Source organism: Cyprinus carpio, chromosome A20 (genome assembly GCF_018340385.1).
Source record: "Cyprinus carpio isolate SPL01 chromosome A20, ASM1834038v1, whole genome shotgun sequence".
Taxonomy (NCBI): Eukaryota; Metazoa; Chordata; class Actinopteri; order Cypriniformes; family Cyprinidae; genus Cyprinus; species Cyprinus carpio.
The window spans coordinates 22,093,234-22,113,360 of record NC_056591.1 but is presented as its reverse complement, the minus strand read 5'-3'; the positions used below and the strand labels follow the sequence as shown (position 1 = coordinate 22,113,360).

Sequence of the window (20,127 nt, the reverse complement as noted above, 5' to 3'; positions counted from 1 at the left end):
ATCCTGTGGTTTTCAGTTATTGAGTGTAAGATGTGATATGAGCGTCTTATTGGATTGGCTTGAGAAAGACAAACTACTGATCTGCTATTTAAGCGTCTTCTTATTCTCAGACTCAATTTCTGAACTCAAACTCAAGCTACAAGCACCAAACTCTGTGCAGATCTTCAGACTGTTCTGACTCGCGTTGCTTGCTCTTTTCAGCCTGATCGGACTTAAAGTTTTCCTAAAAATTAAGATTAAAAATCATAAAAATCCCATAGACGTACACTGACGGAATGTTGAAATGAGCCAAGACTGTTCAAACTCCAACTGACGAAAATTTCAAACTCCAACTGTCAAATTGCAAATTCAACTCCCCAGAATCCCTCGAGATTCAGTCAGGCTTCCCCTCTATGTACTCTTCTATTTAAGCTTCCATTCTACCGAATATTTCTATTCGGTGTGAATCTCACTGAGCCAAGCCCGTTGGAAACGATGTGTTAAAGCTGCGTCCCAGAACCTCTACATTTTCTGTGTGGCGGTCAGTTCCCAGCAGTGATAGAAATAAATCTTTTCCAATACGTTACAATGGATTTTTAACCTTTTTATGGTCCATGTTTTACAATTAAGCCATTTCTTTCCTGACGAGTGTGCAATCATTCATTTGAGTCAAATTTCCTTACATTTAATCAGTCAGTTAGAATTATAAGACATTTAGGCGCTGGCGGTTGTCGAGCAAATGAAATCAGTATCAGAAAAATTGATCTTTGCATGTGAATTGTGAATTTCTGAAGTGGCATTTAGATGCATGTACACACTGCTTAATGCAGGACATGATTGCAGTTACACGTGCATATATAATGTTTCAATACTGTAAACATGAAACGTTGAGTATTTGAATAATATTCGAAATTATGTAAAAAAAATTTGTTGCAAATTATTTTTGTTGTCGAAATAGAGCAAAATCAGGAAATATGGTGTCTAAAACCTGTTGTTATAAAATCATATCACATTTTTGTAATCCATGCGAGATAAGGTTATTTTGTCATTCATAATCGGAGGTCCTGGTAGCCCCTCCCCCTTCGTGACGTAATTAAAGCTTGCGGGACAGTTGAGTGCTATGACGTGTCCAACATTCCACACTTTGTTTTTTTTTTTTCGTTATTAAAGTTTGCTATTTTTCTGTTTGGAATTTTCAGTGTGAACGCACTACTCACTCTGTTTACACTGCAAAACATCATAGCATAGCGATTTGTACACGATTTGGGACACACCTTCAGACTTGCTATCAATGTACTAATTCATCAAAGCAACAATCAAATCAACATTATCAGTAAAACATAAAAACATAAAATAAAACAATAATAATAAAAAGAAAATAATAATAAAATCAAACTAAAGATAAAATAATGCTAGCAGTGTGTTAAGTCCCGTTAACAACATGCAAATCATGCTAGTAAAATACTAGCAACAAGCTAATCATCCCAGAAACATGTTATTAACATACTAATCATGCTAGTAAAATGCTAGCAACATGCTTATCATGTTAGAAACATGCAGTCAACATGCTAATCATGTTAGAAACATGTTATTAACATACTAATCATGCTAGTAAAATGCTAGCAACATGCTTATCATGTTAGAAACATGCAGTCAACATGCTAATCATGTTAGAAACATGTTAGCAATATGCTTATGTTAGAAACATGCTAGCAATATACTAACACCATTTGTAATCATGCCAGAAACATGCTAATCATGCTAGTAAAATGCTAGCAACAAGCTAATCATGGTAGAAACATGCCGTCAACATACTAATCATGTTAGAAACGTGTTAACAAGCTAACCATGTTAGTAAAAATCTAAATAATCTAATAAACATGATAAAAATATCTATAAACATGCTAATCAACTTACTAACAATATACCAACATCATAATAATAATTCCAAAAAATCACAGAAACATGCTAGTAACATGCTAATCATGCTAGTAAAATGCTAGCAACATGCTTATCATCAACATAAAAAACACATTAAAAACACTAATAATTAACATACTAATCATGATATGCTTATGTTAGAAACATGCTAGCAATATACTAACACCATTTGTAATCATGCCAGAAACATGCTAATCATGCTAGTAAAATGCTAGCAACAAGCTAATCATGGTAGAAACATGCCGTCAACATACTAATCATGTTAGAAACGTGTTAACAAGCTAACCATGTTAGAAACGTGTTAATAAGCTAATCATGTTAGAAACATGCTAGCAATATGCTAATCATGTTAGGAACGTGCTAGCAATATGCTAACAGCATGTTAATAATGCCAGAAACATGCTAGTAACATGCTAATCATGCTAGTAAATTGCTAGCGATGAGCTAATCATGCTAGAAACATGCAGTCAACATGCTAATCATGCTAGAAACGTGTTAACATGCTAATCATGCTAGAAACATGCTAATCATGCTAGAAACATGCTAGCAACATGCTAATCATGTTAGAAACATGTTAACAGCATGTTAATAGTTTGATACATGTTAGTAACATGCTAACGTCATGCTATTCGTGCTAGAAACATGCAAGTCATGCTGACAACATGTCTAATAGTGCTAAAAAAAATCTAAAACATCCCAGAAATAAAAACAATTCAATCAATACATAAACATCATACTAAAACATTTTAAAAACAATGCCAACAACATTATAAAACATCATAAAACAATCCAACCAAGTTAAAACCATTCTACCAACGTGTTTAGCAATATGTTAAATCATGCTATCGGTCAAAATTTTTAATAACTTGTCAAGCTTTTACACCTGCTTCAGATTTTCAGGCTGGGCTTAACCTGTAACCTAAAGTTTGTCTTGATGAACGTTTATATCAGCGCTCTCATCTCGTTCCAGTTCGGACCAACAAACCCGTTCAGATCGAAGCAGATGTCCGCGCCGAGAAACATGCTGTCCGGTTACGCCGAGCCTGCTCACGTCAACGACTTCATGTTTGAGCAGCAGAGAAGAACGTTCTCCACCTTCGGTGAGAGATACACCTCATTCTCACGCGTGCGGCTTTCCGATTCACTCGCAGAACATGTTTGTGTCAATATCAGATGTGTGTTGATCAGGTTACGCTCTGGACCCGTCTGTGGACACCAGTGCGGTCTCGTCCAGCAGCTACATTGGAGCCGTGGAGGAAGCAGAGAAAAACAAAGGTTTGATTCATTCAGCATCTCTTCTTTTATTTCCATCATTCTTATCACCCAATTAAAACCACCCTATTAAATCTTTTCAAATTCCGTTTTTTCCATTAAATTTTTCTGGATTCTGTTTTTTTTTTCTACGTTTTTTTTCTGTTTTGAATTTTTCTCGACATCACTTTTTCTAATAGGCGTAAAATTAAAGATTATTAATTTAAAAAGCATGTCTTATTAATTAAAACCATGAAATGTAGACATTTTCACATCAATTTAATAAAAGTTTAACAAAAATTACTTGTTTTACGGCCCTATGAAATTTTTTATTTTTTCTCACCATACTTTTTATTGTTACCAAATTCTGTGTTTTAGCATGTCTAATTATTTGAATGCTTAAAAAACTTAATTTAATCCTTTTTTTTATTAGTAAAGTAGCCTTGTGAAATTTTTTTTTCTCAGAAATTCTGTGTTGTGTATTTAAATTTTTCTGGTATCAGATGACGGCATATAAAACATTAATTTCATTTATCTTTATATTGAAAATTAGACAAACTCTATTTTTGGGAAACAAAGGGGGATTTACTATTAAAATCTAAAAAATGGAGAAGATGCTGGTGATTATCATTAAAAAATGTTTGTTTCATTTTAGTAGTAGTAGATTCTTAGTAGATGTATATTCTACTGAAAAATAGACTTCAAATCAAACGACGACTTTCATTTGAAGGGTTGCCCTGAAACTTTACGTTGTGTGTATGTGCATATGAGGATCGTTTTTACTCAAATCAAACGGTCAAATGCTCATGAAGTGACTCTCAGAGCAGCTCTGGAGATGTTCTTCATGTGTTTACATCCTTGTTTAGTGAGACGGCAGACGCTGAAATCACCGCAAGCGTCCGCGTGCTTCAGTGTGTGTGTAGAAGATGAAACCGCGCGTCTGCGCCATTCATTAACAGAGACACGCAGAACATGCAGGATTTATATTTAAATTGACTTTTGCGACTTAATAGTTACAGATATTAGTCCATATCGAGATTTGATTTAAAAAGTGTTTAATGACGATACTTTTTTGATTAATTTCATAAAAAAATTGACAAATTCACTGGTGAGCATTTTCCACATTAAACTATGAATTCTGTTTTAATGACTGGATTCCGCGTTTTCCCTCCGCATCACAGAAATCATAGGGCCCTAAATTATAAACAACATTCAATCAAAACGGACTCGATTTACACTACCAGTCAAAAGTTTTGAACAATAGGATTTTTAATGTTTTTAACGAAGTCTCTTCTGCTCACCAACGCTGCATTTATTTGAAATTGTGAAATATTTTTACTGTTTAAAACAGCAGTTTTCTATGCGAATATCTGTTAAACTGTAATTTATTTCTGTGATGTGCAGCTGTATTTTCAGCATCATTACCTTCTTTATATCAGTCCAGCTTCAGTGTCACATGATCTTCATCGAAAATCATTCTAATATGCTGATTTGCTGCTTAAATGCGCGCTGGCGTCTGATCCACCTCACAAATCATCTCATATTAATATTTAAAACAGTTGAGAACATTTTTTCAGGGTTCTTTGATGAATAGAAAAATTTAAAGTTCAGCGTTTATCTGAAATGAAAAACATTATACACTCCACCTTTCAAAGCTTGAAGTCAATGTAATTTATTTTAAATTATAGAAATTAATACTTTTATTTACAGCAAGGGCTGCGTTATAAGAAAGACATTTCTAATGGTACAAAAATTATAATACAAAAAAAAAAGAATCAACAAAAAAACAACTCTTAACAAAAACAAAATAAAATAAATTTTTCTTTTCGAGCAGCAATTCAGCACATTAGAATGATTTCTGAAGGATCATATTATAATGCATTATAATGCAAACTTCACCGTACAAGTCTTTGTTTTCCATCATTTTTTCATGTTATCTTCATGAAATGTGAATCTTCAAAGTGATATTTACTGCACAGCTGTGGAGTTAAAAAAATAAAGGGTTTAATAAATGCTGTGTTGGGGTCTTTGTCATCTTTTTCACCCGTGATGGGTTTGCATCTCTGTGTGTTGTATGCATATCATCAGAAATGTTAATTGATGCTGTTATTGTTCCTGCACCAGGGCTGATGGCGTTTGAGACGGGAGCGAAGAAGACCGAGAAGAGGAAGAAGGTGAAAGGAGGAGATGCATCAGACATCGACAGCTTCCTCGGCCCCTATGACAAAAAACCAGGACAAACACACACAGGTAAAAACCCTCCAACCTAACACATACAAAGACTTCAATCTATTAATAATCAAACCAAAATACTAACACAATAAAACAACTTAATTAAAAAACATATTCAATAACTTAATAAAGCAATATCTGACTGAAAGTTGATTCAAAGTAAATCCTACACCAAGTGTTCGTCTTTAACCGGTGTTATTACAGACTAATCATTTTCTTAATCATGTTTTGATGTGACAGGATGAACAGAAGGAGCTAGATGAGATCCTAGCCAAGAGACAGAAGAGAGGCAAGAATGAAGAAGAGGCTCCAGCGGAGGAGAAGACCGTCCTGCACGGTACGACACACAGCCACAAACACGCAGCTAAACAAGTCTGCCATCTGCTGCTAAACCCCTTTCTCTTCCTCATTACAGTCAAAGACGCGTACGATTACCAGGGCCGCTCGTATCTGCACGTTCCTCAGGACGTGGGCATCAACCTGCGCTCAGCGGAGGTCCCGGACAAATGCTACCTGCCCAAGAAACAGCTGCACGTCTGGACCGGACACACCAAGGTAGGGGTTAAAATATTAGTAATCTAAATGAAATTATGAAACGTACACAATTAATAGGGATGTAATGATTCACTCAACTCTTAACTTGGACAAAATGCTGCACGTTTCTTTGTGAAATTGAAATATAACACTATAATAATATACTAATATAGCACTTGCATGTTATTGCTGTTTTGTTGGTTTTGATTGCTTCTGTTGTCCTCTTTGGATAAAAGCACCTGCTTAATGACTAAATGTAAATGTTAATAACACTCACTCACACACACACACACACTCTCACACTCTCTCACACACACACACTCTCACACTCGCTCTCGCTCTCCTCCTTTCTCCGTCCCACACACACCTCACTCTCACACTCCTGATCACACACACTCGTCTCGCTCTTTCTCTTCTCTCTCTTCTGCTCACACACACACACACTCACTCACACATCACTCACTCTCTCTCTCTCTCACACACACACACTCTCACACTCAACACACTCAAACCTCACACTAGCCACTCCACACACACACTCTCTCTCTCACACAACACACACTCACACTCACACACACACACACTACACGCATCACACACACACTCACACTCACGATCACACACTCTCACTCTCGCACACACACACTCTCAGCACACTCAATCACACACACACTCTCTCACTCACAAACACACTCTTCACTCACTCACACACTCTCTCTCTGCCCCCAAACACTCTCACTCAAGACACACACTCCTTCTCTCATCACATACACACACCACGCTCACACTACACATCCACCACACTCTCTCTCTCGCTCTTTCTCTCTCTCGCTCACAACCAAAACAATCTCACACACTTAACTTACAACACACACAGCTCGACTCCTGTCACTCACACAACCTCTTCCTCACACACACCATTCTCAACACTCACAAACAAACATCTCACTCACTCACACACTCTCACTCCTACTCACACACGACGCTCACACTCATCTCACACACACAAATCTCACACGTCACGCAACACACACACTCTCACTCACTCACACACGACCGCGCTCTCGCAAACACAACCTCGCACACTCACTTCACCACACACTCTCACACTCTTCTCACACACCTTCTCTCCTCGCGCTTCGTCTCTCTCTCTGAGCTCTCACACACACCCACTCTCACACCTCACTCACCAACACTCGCACTCACATCACACAATCTCTCGTTACACACACACACTCGCTCTCTCCTCGCTCTCACACACACACACACACTATGTCTCTCCCTCGCACCCCACTCTCTCTTCTCTTATCTCGCTCTCTGATCTCTCTCCTCCTCACACACACAAAAACACATACACTCTATCTCAGAAAAAACTCGCTAACATAATCGCCACACACACACATCAATCACACTCACTCTCTTTTCACACACACCACACACTCACTCTCTCCTCTCTCTCTCTCTCTCTTCTCGACTCACACAAACCACCACACATCACTCTCTCTTACGCAACACAATTCACCATATAACACACAACACACACATACTGTCACTCTCCTACGAAAATACTACAAACCTCACACACACACATAACGTCTTCCCCTCTCTCTCTCTCAGCTCGTCTCGCTCCTCTCTCCCCACACTCACCGACTCAATCTGACACCTCCCTCTCTCACCGCCTCCTTCGCTCTCCCTCTCTCTCCACACACAACACACAACTACCCTCACTCTTATCTCTCACACCAAACCAACACTCACTCCTCTCTCTCTCTCTCTCTCTCTATTCTCTCTCTTCTCTCTCTCTCTCTCAAAACACACACACACTCACTCTCTCTCTCACACACACACCACACACACACACCACTATCACTCTCTCCTTTCACACACACACACTCTCTCTCTCTCTCTCTCTCTCTCTCTCTCTCTCTCACACACACACACTCTCGCTCTCTCTCTCACACACACACACACTCTCTGTCTCTCTCTCTCTTGCACACACAGTCTCTCTCTCTCTCTCTCACAAACACACACACACACACACAGATCTTAGATGTCAGTGTTTTAGTAATTATAAGGGAGCGTCCTGCGCAGGTCTCTGTGTGACTCACACGTCTCCTGTCTGCAGGGGGTCAGCGCCATCCGTCTGTTCCCGGTGTCCGGTCATCTCCTGCTCTCCTGCTCCATGGACTGTAAGATCAAGGTGAGATCTTCAGCTCAGACACACCGCAGGACGCTGTTATGAGCCGTTACATCTTAAACAACATTTTTCAAATTCTTGAATAATAATACTTATTACAACAATAATAATCGTTTCAGTAATCTCTACAATATACTAATCATATAATAAAAAAATAATAGAAAAAATAATAATATTAAACAATCAATTAATATTCTATAATAAAAAAACAATGATTATATATTAATAATAAAAGTAACTATTATTATTAGTACTAGTAGAAATAATGTTATTATTGTTAATCTACTGATCTAACAATAAAATAATAGTATTATTATACTAGAATTTAATACAGTCTGTTAGAATAAAATTAAGTAATAATATTATTATTGTTTCTATTATAATAATGCAAAAATACAATGTTTTTAGACTCATATTGTAAATAAAATATTATTGAGTTATAATAATATAATAATTGTTGAACAAAGATTAAAAAAAGTGATCAGTCTGATACAGTAAAACAAATTAATTATTATTTTGCAAAAGTGCAATGTTTAAAAGTCTGTTGTAGTAATATAATATTAATCTGATTAATATGAATATAATAATATTAATATAATTATTATACAAAAATACAAGAATTTAATAATTTATTAATAATATTAGTTTTACTCTGACCATTTTAATTCTTGTATAATTTTTGTGTAATAATAATAAGTAATAATAATAATAATAAAATTATTATTATTATTATTATTATGCAAGCAGTTTAAGACATCATAATATTTTACAAATTTTTATGAACAGTGTTTTACAAATGAAGACCTAAATAAATGGTGAGCAGTTACAGCATCTAAAAATACTGTTCTTTATATGTTCATATGGATTTTAATAATAATCTTCTGATACGTGTGTGTGCTGATGTTGTTGTGTTCTCCTGTAGCTGTGGGAGGTTTATAATGACAGAAGATGTGTGCGGACCTTTATCGGTGAGTCTTTCTATCGTTTGTATCTCTGCTAGAGGAAGGATCAAACACACAAACATGTGCTTTAATTAGTTCTCGGATCGTTTATCCAGCGCCGTGGGGTCCGCAGGAGATTGATGAGACGGCGCAGAGCACAAGTGTTTAGTTCTGCTTCTCAAAAGCTTAATTAAAGCATTGAAGACGTGCTTTTCTCGACTCGATGATGAGTTTTAATGCCTTAAACTTGAACTTTAGTTTTAGTAGATCATCTAGAATATGAACCTGATTAAAATAGCAAAAATAAAGTGGCAAATAAATGAATAAATCATAAATAAATAAAAGTCAATTATATATATATATATATATATATATATATATATATATATATATATATATATATATATATATATATATATATATTATTATTTATTTTTTTCAAAAGAGGCCAGTAAGATGTACTTTTTTTTTTTTATTACTTATTTCCTTTAAAGTGACATTTATTACTTAATACTTAATTAAGGGCACATTAAATTGATCAAAAGTGACAGTTAAGACATTTATAATGTTAGAAAAGATTTGTTTCAAATAAATGCTGTTCTTTTAAACTTTTTATTCATCTGTGAATCCTGAAAAAAAAATGCATCACAGTTTCCACAAAAATATTAATGTTTTCAACATTGATAATAATCAGAAATGTTTCTTGAGCAGCAAATCAAAACAGCTGTTTTACATTCTAATAATATTTCATCATTTTATATATTCGTTCTTGTGTATAAGTATATAAGTTTGTGTACAATTTTTTTTTTAATGTGTACATTATTAATTTTAGTAATTTAGTTGTTTTGTCATTTTAATGTTTTTTTTTAATGTCTATAATTTTTTTTAAAACATTTTTATTCCAGTTTTAGTATTTAGTTTTTTTTTAAATGTCCGTATAATTTGTATCAATTATGTTTTAGTAATGTAGTTATGTTTTTGTCATTTTAATTGGTTTATTTAAATGTCTATATCATTTGTGTTAATTTTTGTCAGTTGTATTCAGATATATGTATGAAACAGTTAAATAGTACTTTAAAATCTTTCACAATGCTACTGTATTTTTGATCAAATAAATGCAGCCTTAGTGAGAATAAGAGACTTCTTTGAGAAACATGGAGAACCTGTTGTGAACGTGAGTGTTCATGCGGATCTGACTGATGTCTGGTGTGTGTGTAGGTCACAGTAAAGCCGTGCGTGACGTTTCCTTCAACAACTCCGGCACACAGTTCCTGAGCGCCGCCTACGACAGATATCTCAAAAAATATTCTACTCAGACACGTGAGAGATCCACACACACACACATAACACACACAACAATATCCCACAACACCCCAGCTATATCTAGCTTGTGTTCATGGTGTGTGCGGCACTAAAGAGTCTCGTCCTCTGCTCGCTCAGGTCAGTGCACGCCCGCTTCACCAACAAGAAGGTTCCCTACTGCGTCAAGTTCAACCCAGACGAGGACAAACAACAGCTGTTTGTTGCCGGGATGTCCGACAAGAAGATCGTCCAGGTACCTGACCGAGAGCCGAGTGTCTTTGTATTCTTTATATGAATGTTATTCCAGCTCATGTTCATGATGAGGACGCTCATGCATAAACACCTTACAGGACTGAATACAGACTACTGATACTTTGGGATCATTGAAATACTTAATATTTTATTTTTATATCTTAGATTTTTTTTATTCCAATTTAAGGTGTAATTTAATTTAGTTGTTAGTAGTTGTCTATATTATATTAAGGTTTTAGTAATTTAGTTGTATATTTTTGTCATTTTAATTAATGTTTTTTTTTAATTCTTATTTAATTTGTATTAATTTTATTTTTAGTAACAAAGTTGTTTTAATAGACATTAAGAAATAAGCATATATTTTTAAATTTTTTATTTCAGTTTCAGTAATTTAGTTGTGAATTTTTCTTTTTTTTATCAACATTTCAGTTGTGGTAATTTTAGTTGGAAGGTTTTTTTTTTTTTTTTTTTTTTTTTTTTTTTTTACATTTTAATTCATATTTATAAATGTCTATATAATGTTTATTAATTTGTATTTTAGTTGTAGTACTTTTATCATTTTAATTCAATTTTAAAAAATTCTTATTAAATTTCTATTCAATTTATATTAGTTTTATTACATATTTTTACGTAGTTGTGTTTTAATGCCTATTTCTTAATGTCTATATATTTTTCAATTTTTTTTTATTTTAGTTTATTAATTTAGTTGTATATTTTTGTCATTTTAATTAATATTTTTTAAATACCTATTTTATTTGTATTAATTTTATTTTTAGTAACAAAGTTGTTTTAATAGACAATAAGAAATAGGCAAATATTTTTCAATTTTTATTTCAGTTTCAGTAATTTAGTTGTGATTTTATTTTTTTAATGTCTTTAGAATATTTATCAACTTCAGTTTTAGTATTTTAGTTATTTTTGTCATTTTTAATTAATTTTTTACAATTCTTATTTAATTTGTACTAATTTTATATTTAGTAACAAAGTTGTTTTAATAGACATTAAGAAATAGGCATATATCCAATTTTTATTTAAGTTTCAGTAATTTAGTTATGTTTTTAGAATTTTTATCAACTTATTTCAGTTTTGGTATTTTAGTTGTATGTTTTTTACATTTAAATGTCTATGTAATGTTTATTAATTTTTATTTTAGTTGTATTTGTCATTTTAATTCATTTTTTTAAATGTCTATTTAATTTGTATTCATTTTATTTTAGTTTTAGTTATGTAGTTCTTTTATAATATTTAGTTTTAGTTTTAGTAACAGTTTTGTTTTAATGCCTATTTCTTAATGTCTATATATTTTTACATTTTTTTAATTTTAGTTTTAGTAATTTAGTTGTGAATTTTTGTCATTTTTTTAAAAAACGTCTTTAAAAACATTGTCTTGAACTTATTCAGTTTAGTATTTTTGCCATTTAATTCTTTTTTTTTAATGTCTATAAAATATTTTGTTATTTGTATTTCAGTTTTAGTAATGAAGTTATATTTTGACCATTTTGTTGAAATGTCTTCATAAATTTTGATAAATTTTTGTTTTAGTGATGCAATTGTGCATTTGTAATTTTAATTATTTTTCAAATGTATAATTTTTATTCCACTTTTAGTGATTTATTGTAATTATTTTAGTTATTAATTTTTTAAACTGTCTTAGAATTGTTTAGACTTTAGTTTATATTTTTGACATTCTAATTATATCTTAAATGTTAGTACGTGTATTACTAATTTTGTTTTAGTTTTAGTAACATTTTAGTTTATTTTCTTAATGTCTATATATTTTAAAAAAATAATATATTCAGTTTCATGTGATTGAGGGTGGTATTTGTATTTAACTTTTTTTTCAACTTTTTTTTAAAAAGATCTGTCTCTTTGTAGGCATTATATTTTATTTTTTATCGATTAGGTTTTTTTTTTTTTTTGTTAGTTCTACATTTTTTTATTCATTTTCATTTATTCAATTTATGAATGAGATTGTATTTCCGTTAAATTAAACTAAATGAAAATAGAATTATTATCAATGAGTCTGTTTAGGTATTATGTCGTAGGGAAAGGGTGTTCTCTGGTGTTGGTGGGTGATTTGTTGGGTGTTGTTGTTGTGTACTGTTTTTTTGTGTATTTGTGTGTTAATTTGTATTTTAGGGTTTGTTTCGTTTTTTGGGTGGTTTTGTTGTGTTTGTATGCGCCGTTATTTGTTTCACCTTGTGTTTTTGAGAACCGTTTTTTTTTAATAACCTTCGGACGACAAGAGTTTTGCGCGTCTGGGATTGGTGAGGACATTTTGTTTACTGGGTTTGGGTTTTTGTGTTTTGGTTTGATGAATAATTTTTTTAAACTCTGTGGTTTGGATATGAAAATGATTTTTTAGTTTATTGTATTTCTAATTGAGAGTTTGGTGTTATTTTGTTTTTTTTTAAGTTATTGTGGTTTATTTAACATTTAGGTTTGTTTTGTGTTTTGAAGTATGTTTTAAAATTTTTTTTCTTGTGGGTCACTATGATGTTTTTTTGTGTTTTAAACCATTTGGTTAGTTGGGTGGTTTTGTTTGTGTTTTGGTATGTTTGTTGTTTGTTTTTTTATTATTGAGTGTTATTGGGTGTTTTTAGCTAACTTGTGGTGTTTTTGTGTTGTTTTTGGTCGGTTTCTTTAACTGGTTGTATTGTTTTTATGGTGGAAGTTTTTGTAATTTTTGGTTTCTCTGTTGTTTTTTATATGGGGGGGTATGTTTTTTTTTTTTTATTTATGTATGGATATATATGTAGTGTGGTTTTTGTTTTTTATCGTGGAGATTTTTCTGTAGTGTTTTTTAACTATATTTTTTAGTTTAGGTGGTTGTTTTGGCAAATATGGGTGGTTGTTGTTGTGTTATAGTGTGTTTTATATGTTGTTTTACACATGTTTATTTTTTTGGTATTATTATTGTATGTTAGTAAGATTTTTGTGTTTTTTGGTGTTTTTTATTTTTTGGTGTTGATTTATAATGTTTTTTTAGTTGATTAGCGTTTGTATTGTTTGTGTTTTGTAGTTTTTTTTGTAGTGAAATTTGTATTGTTTTGTTGGATGGTATGGTTGTATGTTTAGTTGAGTTTAGGTGTGTTTGTTGTGGTTTGTATTGTATGTTTTTTGTCAACACAGCATATTTTTTAGTAAATATATAGTGTAGAGTATGTTTGTTTTTTTTTGTTGTTTTTAGCCTTATCTATGTGTAGAGAGACAGATATGGATAACATTTTTTTTAAAAGCTTGTGTTTGTTTTTTTGATTTGGGTTTGTATTTTTGTGAAAGCATTTAATGTGGACTTCTTGTATTTTGGGAGCCCAGTGTGGGTTGGTTGGTGTTATTTGTTGTGGCCTTGTGTAGGTTTTGACGGATGTTTAAATTCGTTTTATGTGTTTTTATATAGCTCGATTTTTGTAGTTTTTTTGGTGTATTTGCTAGGTGTGGGAAGGTTAATTAGGTTTTGGTTGAGTTGTGATTGGTTTGTGGCAGAGGGGTTATTTTTTAACATAGCTTTTTTTATGTAATTTGTGATTTGATTTTTTTTAAGGAGGTTAGTATTTAACGATTTAGTTTGATTTTGGTTTTTGTTTCGGTTGGTTAGATGTATTTGAAAATGTTTGGTTCTTTTGGTTTTAATGTTGTTGTTTTATTTGTGTTTGATTATACGGTTGATTGTGCTTTGGGTTGGTTTTAAAAACAATGGTAGATGAATTTGCATGTGTTGTTTAAAAGGTTTTAAGGTATTTTTTTGAAACTTATTGGTGATTGTTTAGTTGGAGTTTTGGTTATTTTTTAGTAGTTGTGTATGGATTGTGTTTAAATTTATTGTTGGTGTGTGGCTTTTTAGGTTGTTAGATTGTTTTTTGGAGGTGTGGTTTGAGCATTTATTTTCGTTGGATTGGTATGTGTTAGGGGGAATTATTTTTTTGTGGGGTAGTTTTATTTGTTTATGTATTTTGTGTTTGTTTTAGTATAAAAAGGGTTGAGGTTTCTTTTGGAGTTTTTTTTTTGGTTTGGTTGTTTTGGTGTTGTTATTTTGGTTTGGGTTGAGGGTTTTTGAGGTTGCTAGTGTGATTTGTTAATTTTTTTATTTTGTTTCTTTTATTATATGTGGGTTTTTACTTTTGTTTTTTTTTTTTTTTTGTGAAATATTTAAACAGTTTTAAATATGTATATTTTATCTTTTTTTTTTTTTTTATATTTTATCAATTTTTTTTATTTTTTTTATTTATTTTTTTTTTTTTTTTTTTAATTTTAAGTGATTTATTTCCTGTTTTATGTTTTAATTATTTAATTGATGGTATTTTCCATAAGTCAATGGAAAAAACAACAACAAAAAAAAAAAAGCATCCTTAACATTAAATGCAATTAAAAATATACAATAATTAACTATATAAATAATTACAATTAAAAACTTGAATTATATCAACTGTTTTGTCTTAATTTGTCCATTTAAAAAGTGATTTATGTGATTCTTCCCATTTTTATGGATTGCATCCTAATTACAACATTTCATCCTTAGGACATCAATTGTATAATCATCCTAACAAAACCATTGTTTAATAATAAAAAGCTAACTTAAGACAGATATCTTGGCATCGCGTGTGTGTGTGTGTTGTTGTTGAATATTAGTGAATGTGAGCTGGAGATCTTGGCATCGCAGTAATAAGTGAATTAATTTGATGAATTGTAGGAAAGTGGCTGGCGTGTCAGTCCATGGATAATCAGATCCTGATCTTCGGAGCGCAGAACAGATTCCGGCTCAACAAGAAGAAGATCTTCAAGGGTCACATGGTGGCGGGATTGGGATCATGAGGTGGTCTCACTCAGGTCCAGTGTGCTCTGCAGGACAGCTTTGAGACGGGAGAAAGTGTGGGATGTTACATTGAAATCAACAGGACAGCTTTGAGACGGGAGAAAGTGTGGGTATTGCAGGATGTTGTGCAGTCAGCCACATTGTGAATATAATTTTTTTCTCAAAATTGCTTTTTAAAATGCAGATTGTTTTTAATAAATGCTTCAGGCTTGCTGTGCTTGTTTGTAAAAAATTATATATATATATATAGAAAATAAAAATGGTGTGTGTATTACTAAATAAAATATGAATATTATTTAAAACACATACTATTTTGACAGTGAAATTATTACAATAATATTTATTTTAAGAAAAATAATATAGTTATAAAAATAAAAATACTTTTGTACATTAAACCATTAAGGTTTTTTTTATTATTGTATTTTTTAATTTAATTTAATTTAATTTTTTTTGTGGAGTGCATATATTTGTTTAATAATTATTGAATAATTCTGTAAATAATTTTATAATCATATTAAGCCATCTTGAGATTTTGGTTTTATTTTGATAAATATGAAAATATAATAATAGTTGCTGTTGTTACTAAATAAACATATTACTATTATTTATTTAAAACAAAATAAGAAATATTTGTCTTTTTATATTTTACTCTAAAATAAAAAAGTGAGTGTTTAAATTTATTTTAGGTGTTTAATGATTTTTTCATTTTAGTTTTAGTCATTTTAGGTACTTCAAACTATTTTATTTAAATTAGATTTTAATCTAATATTAATATTTGATTTCATCTTTTATATTTTGCGGTGAACATGTAAATGAACATTGATGCATCTAAAAGCTCTTGGTCTTCTAGGGAACGCTTTTAAGATCTGTCATTAAAGAGGCTTTGTCAACTTTAAAGAGTTCACTAGCAAGGCCCCCGTGTTTGCCTATGTGTAATATTTCTGGGGCATCAGCGGCCTCGGCGGCAAGCATCAGAAAGACATTAGCATGATCTGACCTGGTGCGTGTGTGATTGTCTAACGCCAGGAGCGTGGTTGTGGTTCTGAATACTGTAGGTCGGTGTTACAACGCCGTAGCTACTCCCCTCTCACCGCTGGTTCAGTAATCGATGATTGAGAGAGCTCATCACAATACCACCGCCTTGTGTGTGTGTGTGTTACCCAACAAATCCTGCAGCTCAGTCTAGAACAGCAGAAATTCTTGAAAATGATACAAAAAACAAGTAAAAAACATCAAAAATTGGACATTAAAACAATAAAAAAAACAAGTAAAATCTCATAAAAAAACAAAATTGAAAACATCGCAAAAACAAGGAATGATGTCTTGTGGGTCTGCGGGAGATCTCGCATACGCAGCGTGACTAGTCGTAGTCTGATTCACATGTAAACAAATGACGGACTATCCAATCAGTGGGATTGACCTCCTCCTCCTCTCATGCGTGGTTCGGGCTTTTAACACTGATGTCAGATTATTACTGGGCTGGCATCCAGTCCTCACACACACACACACACACACACACACCAGAGACTTGCAGCTCATGCGTTTTGTTTTATAATGAATGACTCTGTATCTCCAGTGTCTCACATTTGTCTCTTTTTGAGGATAATAAATGTCTGTCGTTTATTTCTGCTGTCTTTGTGTTTTGGTGGAATCTTCCCCTTGGTTTTCAGCATGAATGAATTACACCAGCGTGTGATTAGAGGCATAACGAAGGTACTTCAGCATCTCTAATGATGGAGGAATGAACTCAGATTGACTGTAAGACATTGGTTCGAGTGTAAAATACTGCATTTTAATTTTAACTCAATATAGGTGTGCTATTTTTTTATACATTACAATAGAGATGCACCGGTTGACCGGCCATAAATCGGAACCGGCCGGTTTTTGCTTAAAATACGCGATCCACAATCAGCCGGCGGGCAGCCGGTTCAGCACTGGAAGTGCAGAGCTACATGTTGAGGCACCAGATAGCAGGAACGTGAAAACACCTACTACAGCAAACCATAAGAGCCTCCTCCCAACGAACAATCAAGATCGCGAGACAGTAAAAAGATAAACAACTCAAATCCCAACATCTCGCAATGAAAAACAATAAAAAAAATAATTTTTTTTTTTGTAAAGTAGAACTTGCATACACGTTTGAGAAGCCATAAGTAAGAAGAAGTAAACGTCAGTTCTGTATAGGATGATTATGTTTATTTTACCTTAAAATTACATCGACTTAATTTGATTTAAAAATCACCTGCTGTAGCACACTGAAAAAAAGTGTTTTATTCATCTAATTAAAAAAAATTAGAGTAATGATTCACATCTAAATATTTTTTTTTTAACTTGAGACAAAGGTTATTTATTTTTCATTGGCTCAAGTAAAAAAAATATAGATGTGAATCATTACCCCTATTTTTTTTTAATTGGACGAATGAAACACTTTGCATCTTTGTTTATTCACACCAACATTATTTTGATTTTAACATTTTGGAATAATTTATTTATAAGCATACTTTTATTTAGTCTCACTGGTTAAAGACTTTTTTATTTAAAACCAAATTTAAAAAACTAAAACAAAATACTGAATGTGATTACGAAACATCTTCTTGAATGTGTGTTGATTGTGTTGTTTGGATTGTAGAACTATGCAGTTGTTGCCTTTAATTTCACATGGTTACAGTTAGTCATTTTTCATTTAAGGCCAGTTTTCTCTGTAGTTTCAACCCAATTCAAAAAACAAAAGCTAAATGCTGATGTCTGTACCATCTGTGTTTGTATTGAATGTAGGCTACTTACTGTACAGTTACTGCCTTTAATTTCAGATGGTTACGGTTATTGTTTTTCAATAGCCAAAACCCGGTTTGGCCTATTAAATACCAAAATATACATCTTGTTTATGCATACTTTCTTTCCTTCTTGTTTGTTGCTTAAAGAAAAAAAAAACGGAAATCAGTATCGGAATCGGCCATGAAAAATCATGATCAGTGCATACCTATTCAAAACTGTTCAAAAATAATAACAAAAAACATTATTCACAACAAAACATTAATAAAAAATCAAACAAACAAAAAAAGAAATCATAAAAAGAAATAAACCATCTACACATTATTCCACACTGTTACTAATAATGAAAACTAATAGTAAAAACTACTAAAAATAAATAATAAAAAACACAACACCTATACAGCATTTATTCAAAATAAAAATCTTGTGTATTAATATATATACTACCATTCAAAACTATTAAAAAATATTTTTTTTATATATAATTTTTTTTTTTACAGTTAAGACTTGCATTGTTAGAAAAGATTTATTTCAGAAAAGACAGTAATGTTTCCTGCGTGAACAAGTTCAAGTCAAGACAAATTTTATTTCTGTAGCACTCTATAGAATACAGATTGTTTCAGAGTAATACACAGAAATAACAGTGTTAATGTTGCAAGGTTTATCGGTGATTTCAGTTGTGAAGCAGCTGTACAGAAGACAGTAGTGTGATCGTTCAGATCAGGTCAGTGATCGTGTGTGTGTGTGTGTGTGTGTGTGTGTGTTGTCAGATCGTGTGTGGTGTGTGTTCAGAGGAGGGTCTGTCAGAGGAGGGTCTGTACGCTCTGAACGTCATCAAGAACTCCCTCACACACATCCCGGGACTCGACTCCGTGTTCCAGATCCAGGTCCTGAAGGAGCTCGACAAGCTGCTCATGATCACTGGTCAGTGTGTGTCTCTGCTTCACATGTGTGTGTCCTCACTGACAGAATACTAGGGCTGTCACAGTAAATCGATGCATCATGATTCAGCATCAGAGCAACTCGTCCGGTTTAGATGTTTTGAGTGTGGTTAGCTGACTGTGTGTGTGTGTGTGTGTGATGTGTGTATGTGTGTGTGTGTGTGTGTGTGAGACAGGTGAGGAGCGTGCTCTGTGTCTGGTGGACATCAAACGGATCAAGCAGTCTCTGGCTCAGTCTCATCTGCCGGCGCAGCCCGATCTCAGTCCCTACATCTTCGAGGCGGTGAAGGGCTCACATCTTCTCCTCTTGAAAGGAAAAGTAAACACACCCCAACAATCCATCCACACACCACTATATGATGCTCTTCCTGTATTTGATCTCTAGTTATCAGAGTATTGAATCTCCTGATTTACTCAGAAATACATCATATCGCATCTTGACAAGTTTTGAAGGTTTCACCCCATTGAATGTTTCCTTTGTAAGGTGTGTTACCAGCAAATAATGATTGACACACTGTTTGGACCAATGAGATTTCACTGTGGGCGGAGCTACTGTACCAGCAAATAATGATTGACACACTGTGTTGACAAACCAGTGATTGATTAAAAGTCCTGGATAGAGCCAGTATTTTTTACAACTATTACAGCTTTTTTAAAATTTATTAATTATTATATTATATTACATGTCTATTTACACTTGTTAGTATAATAGTTTTTAATTTCAGTTAAGTAGTAATATTTGTATCAGTTTACTTTAGTACTGAAAACATCTGGAATAATCAGAATTATTTTTATAATGTCTCCATTTTCGGTTTTAAGTGGTCATGGTTTACTCTGATTTTGTATATATTTTATTCAGCTTTGTATTCCATTGAAAAAAATTTTAATATTATTCTAAATAATAATAATAATATTATTTTATTATTAAATGCTTTTTAATTTGCAGTATAATATTATTATTGCAATAGTAAT

General features: G+C 32.6%; 1 protein-coding gene across 1 annotated transcript; it reads left to right on the top strand.

The window, feature by feature from the left end:
* The first annotated feature begins 2,839 nt into the window (after positions 1–2,839).
* Positions 2,840–15,441, top strand: LOC109058972 (pre-mRNA-processing factor 17-like). The gene is made up of 12 exons (XM_042778342.1): positions 2,840–3,020; positions 3,109–3,195; positions 5,296–5,430; positions 5,639–5,740; positions 5,819–5,958; positions 8,063–8,137; positions 9,057–9,102; positions 10,294–10,395; positions 10,521–10,630; positions 14,065–14,074; positions 14,174–14,176; positions 15,320–15,441. Exons 1-12 carry the CDS (start codon positions 2,855–2,857, stop codon positions 15,439–15,441), a joined length of 1,098 nt encoding a protein of 365 aa, XP_042634276.1. The 5' UTR covers positions 2,840–2,854.
* The last annotated feature ends 4,686 nt before the right edge of the window (positions 15,442–20,127 follow it).

Excerpts from the sequence above, each read along its gene's own strand:
- LOC109058972 (XM_042778342.1), top strand. The coding sequence starts at position 2,855 with ATGAACGTTTATATCAGCGCTCTCATCTCGTTCCAGTTCGGACCAACA. Across the intron at positions 3,021-3,108 it reads AAGAACGTTCTCCACCTTCG|GTTACGCTCTGGACCCGTCT; the intron begins GTGAGAGATACA and ends TGTGTTGATCAG. Across the intron at positions 10,396-10,520 it reads AAAATATTCTACTCAGACAC|TGCACGCCCGCTTCACCAAC; the intron begins GTGAGAGATCCA and ends CGCTCAGGTCAG.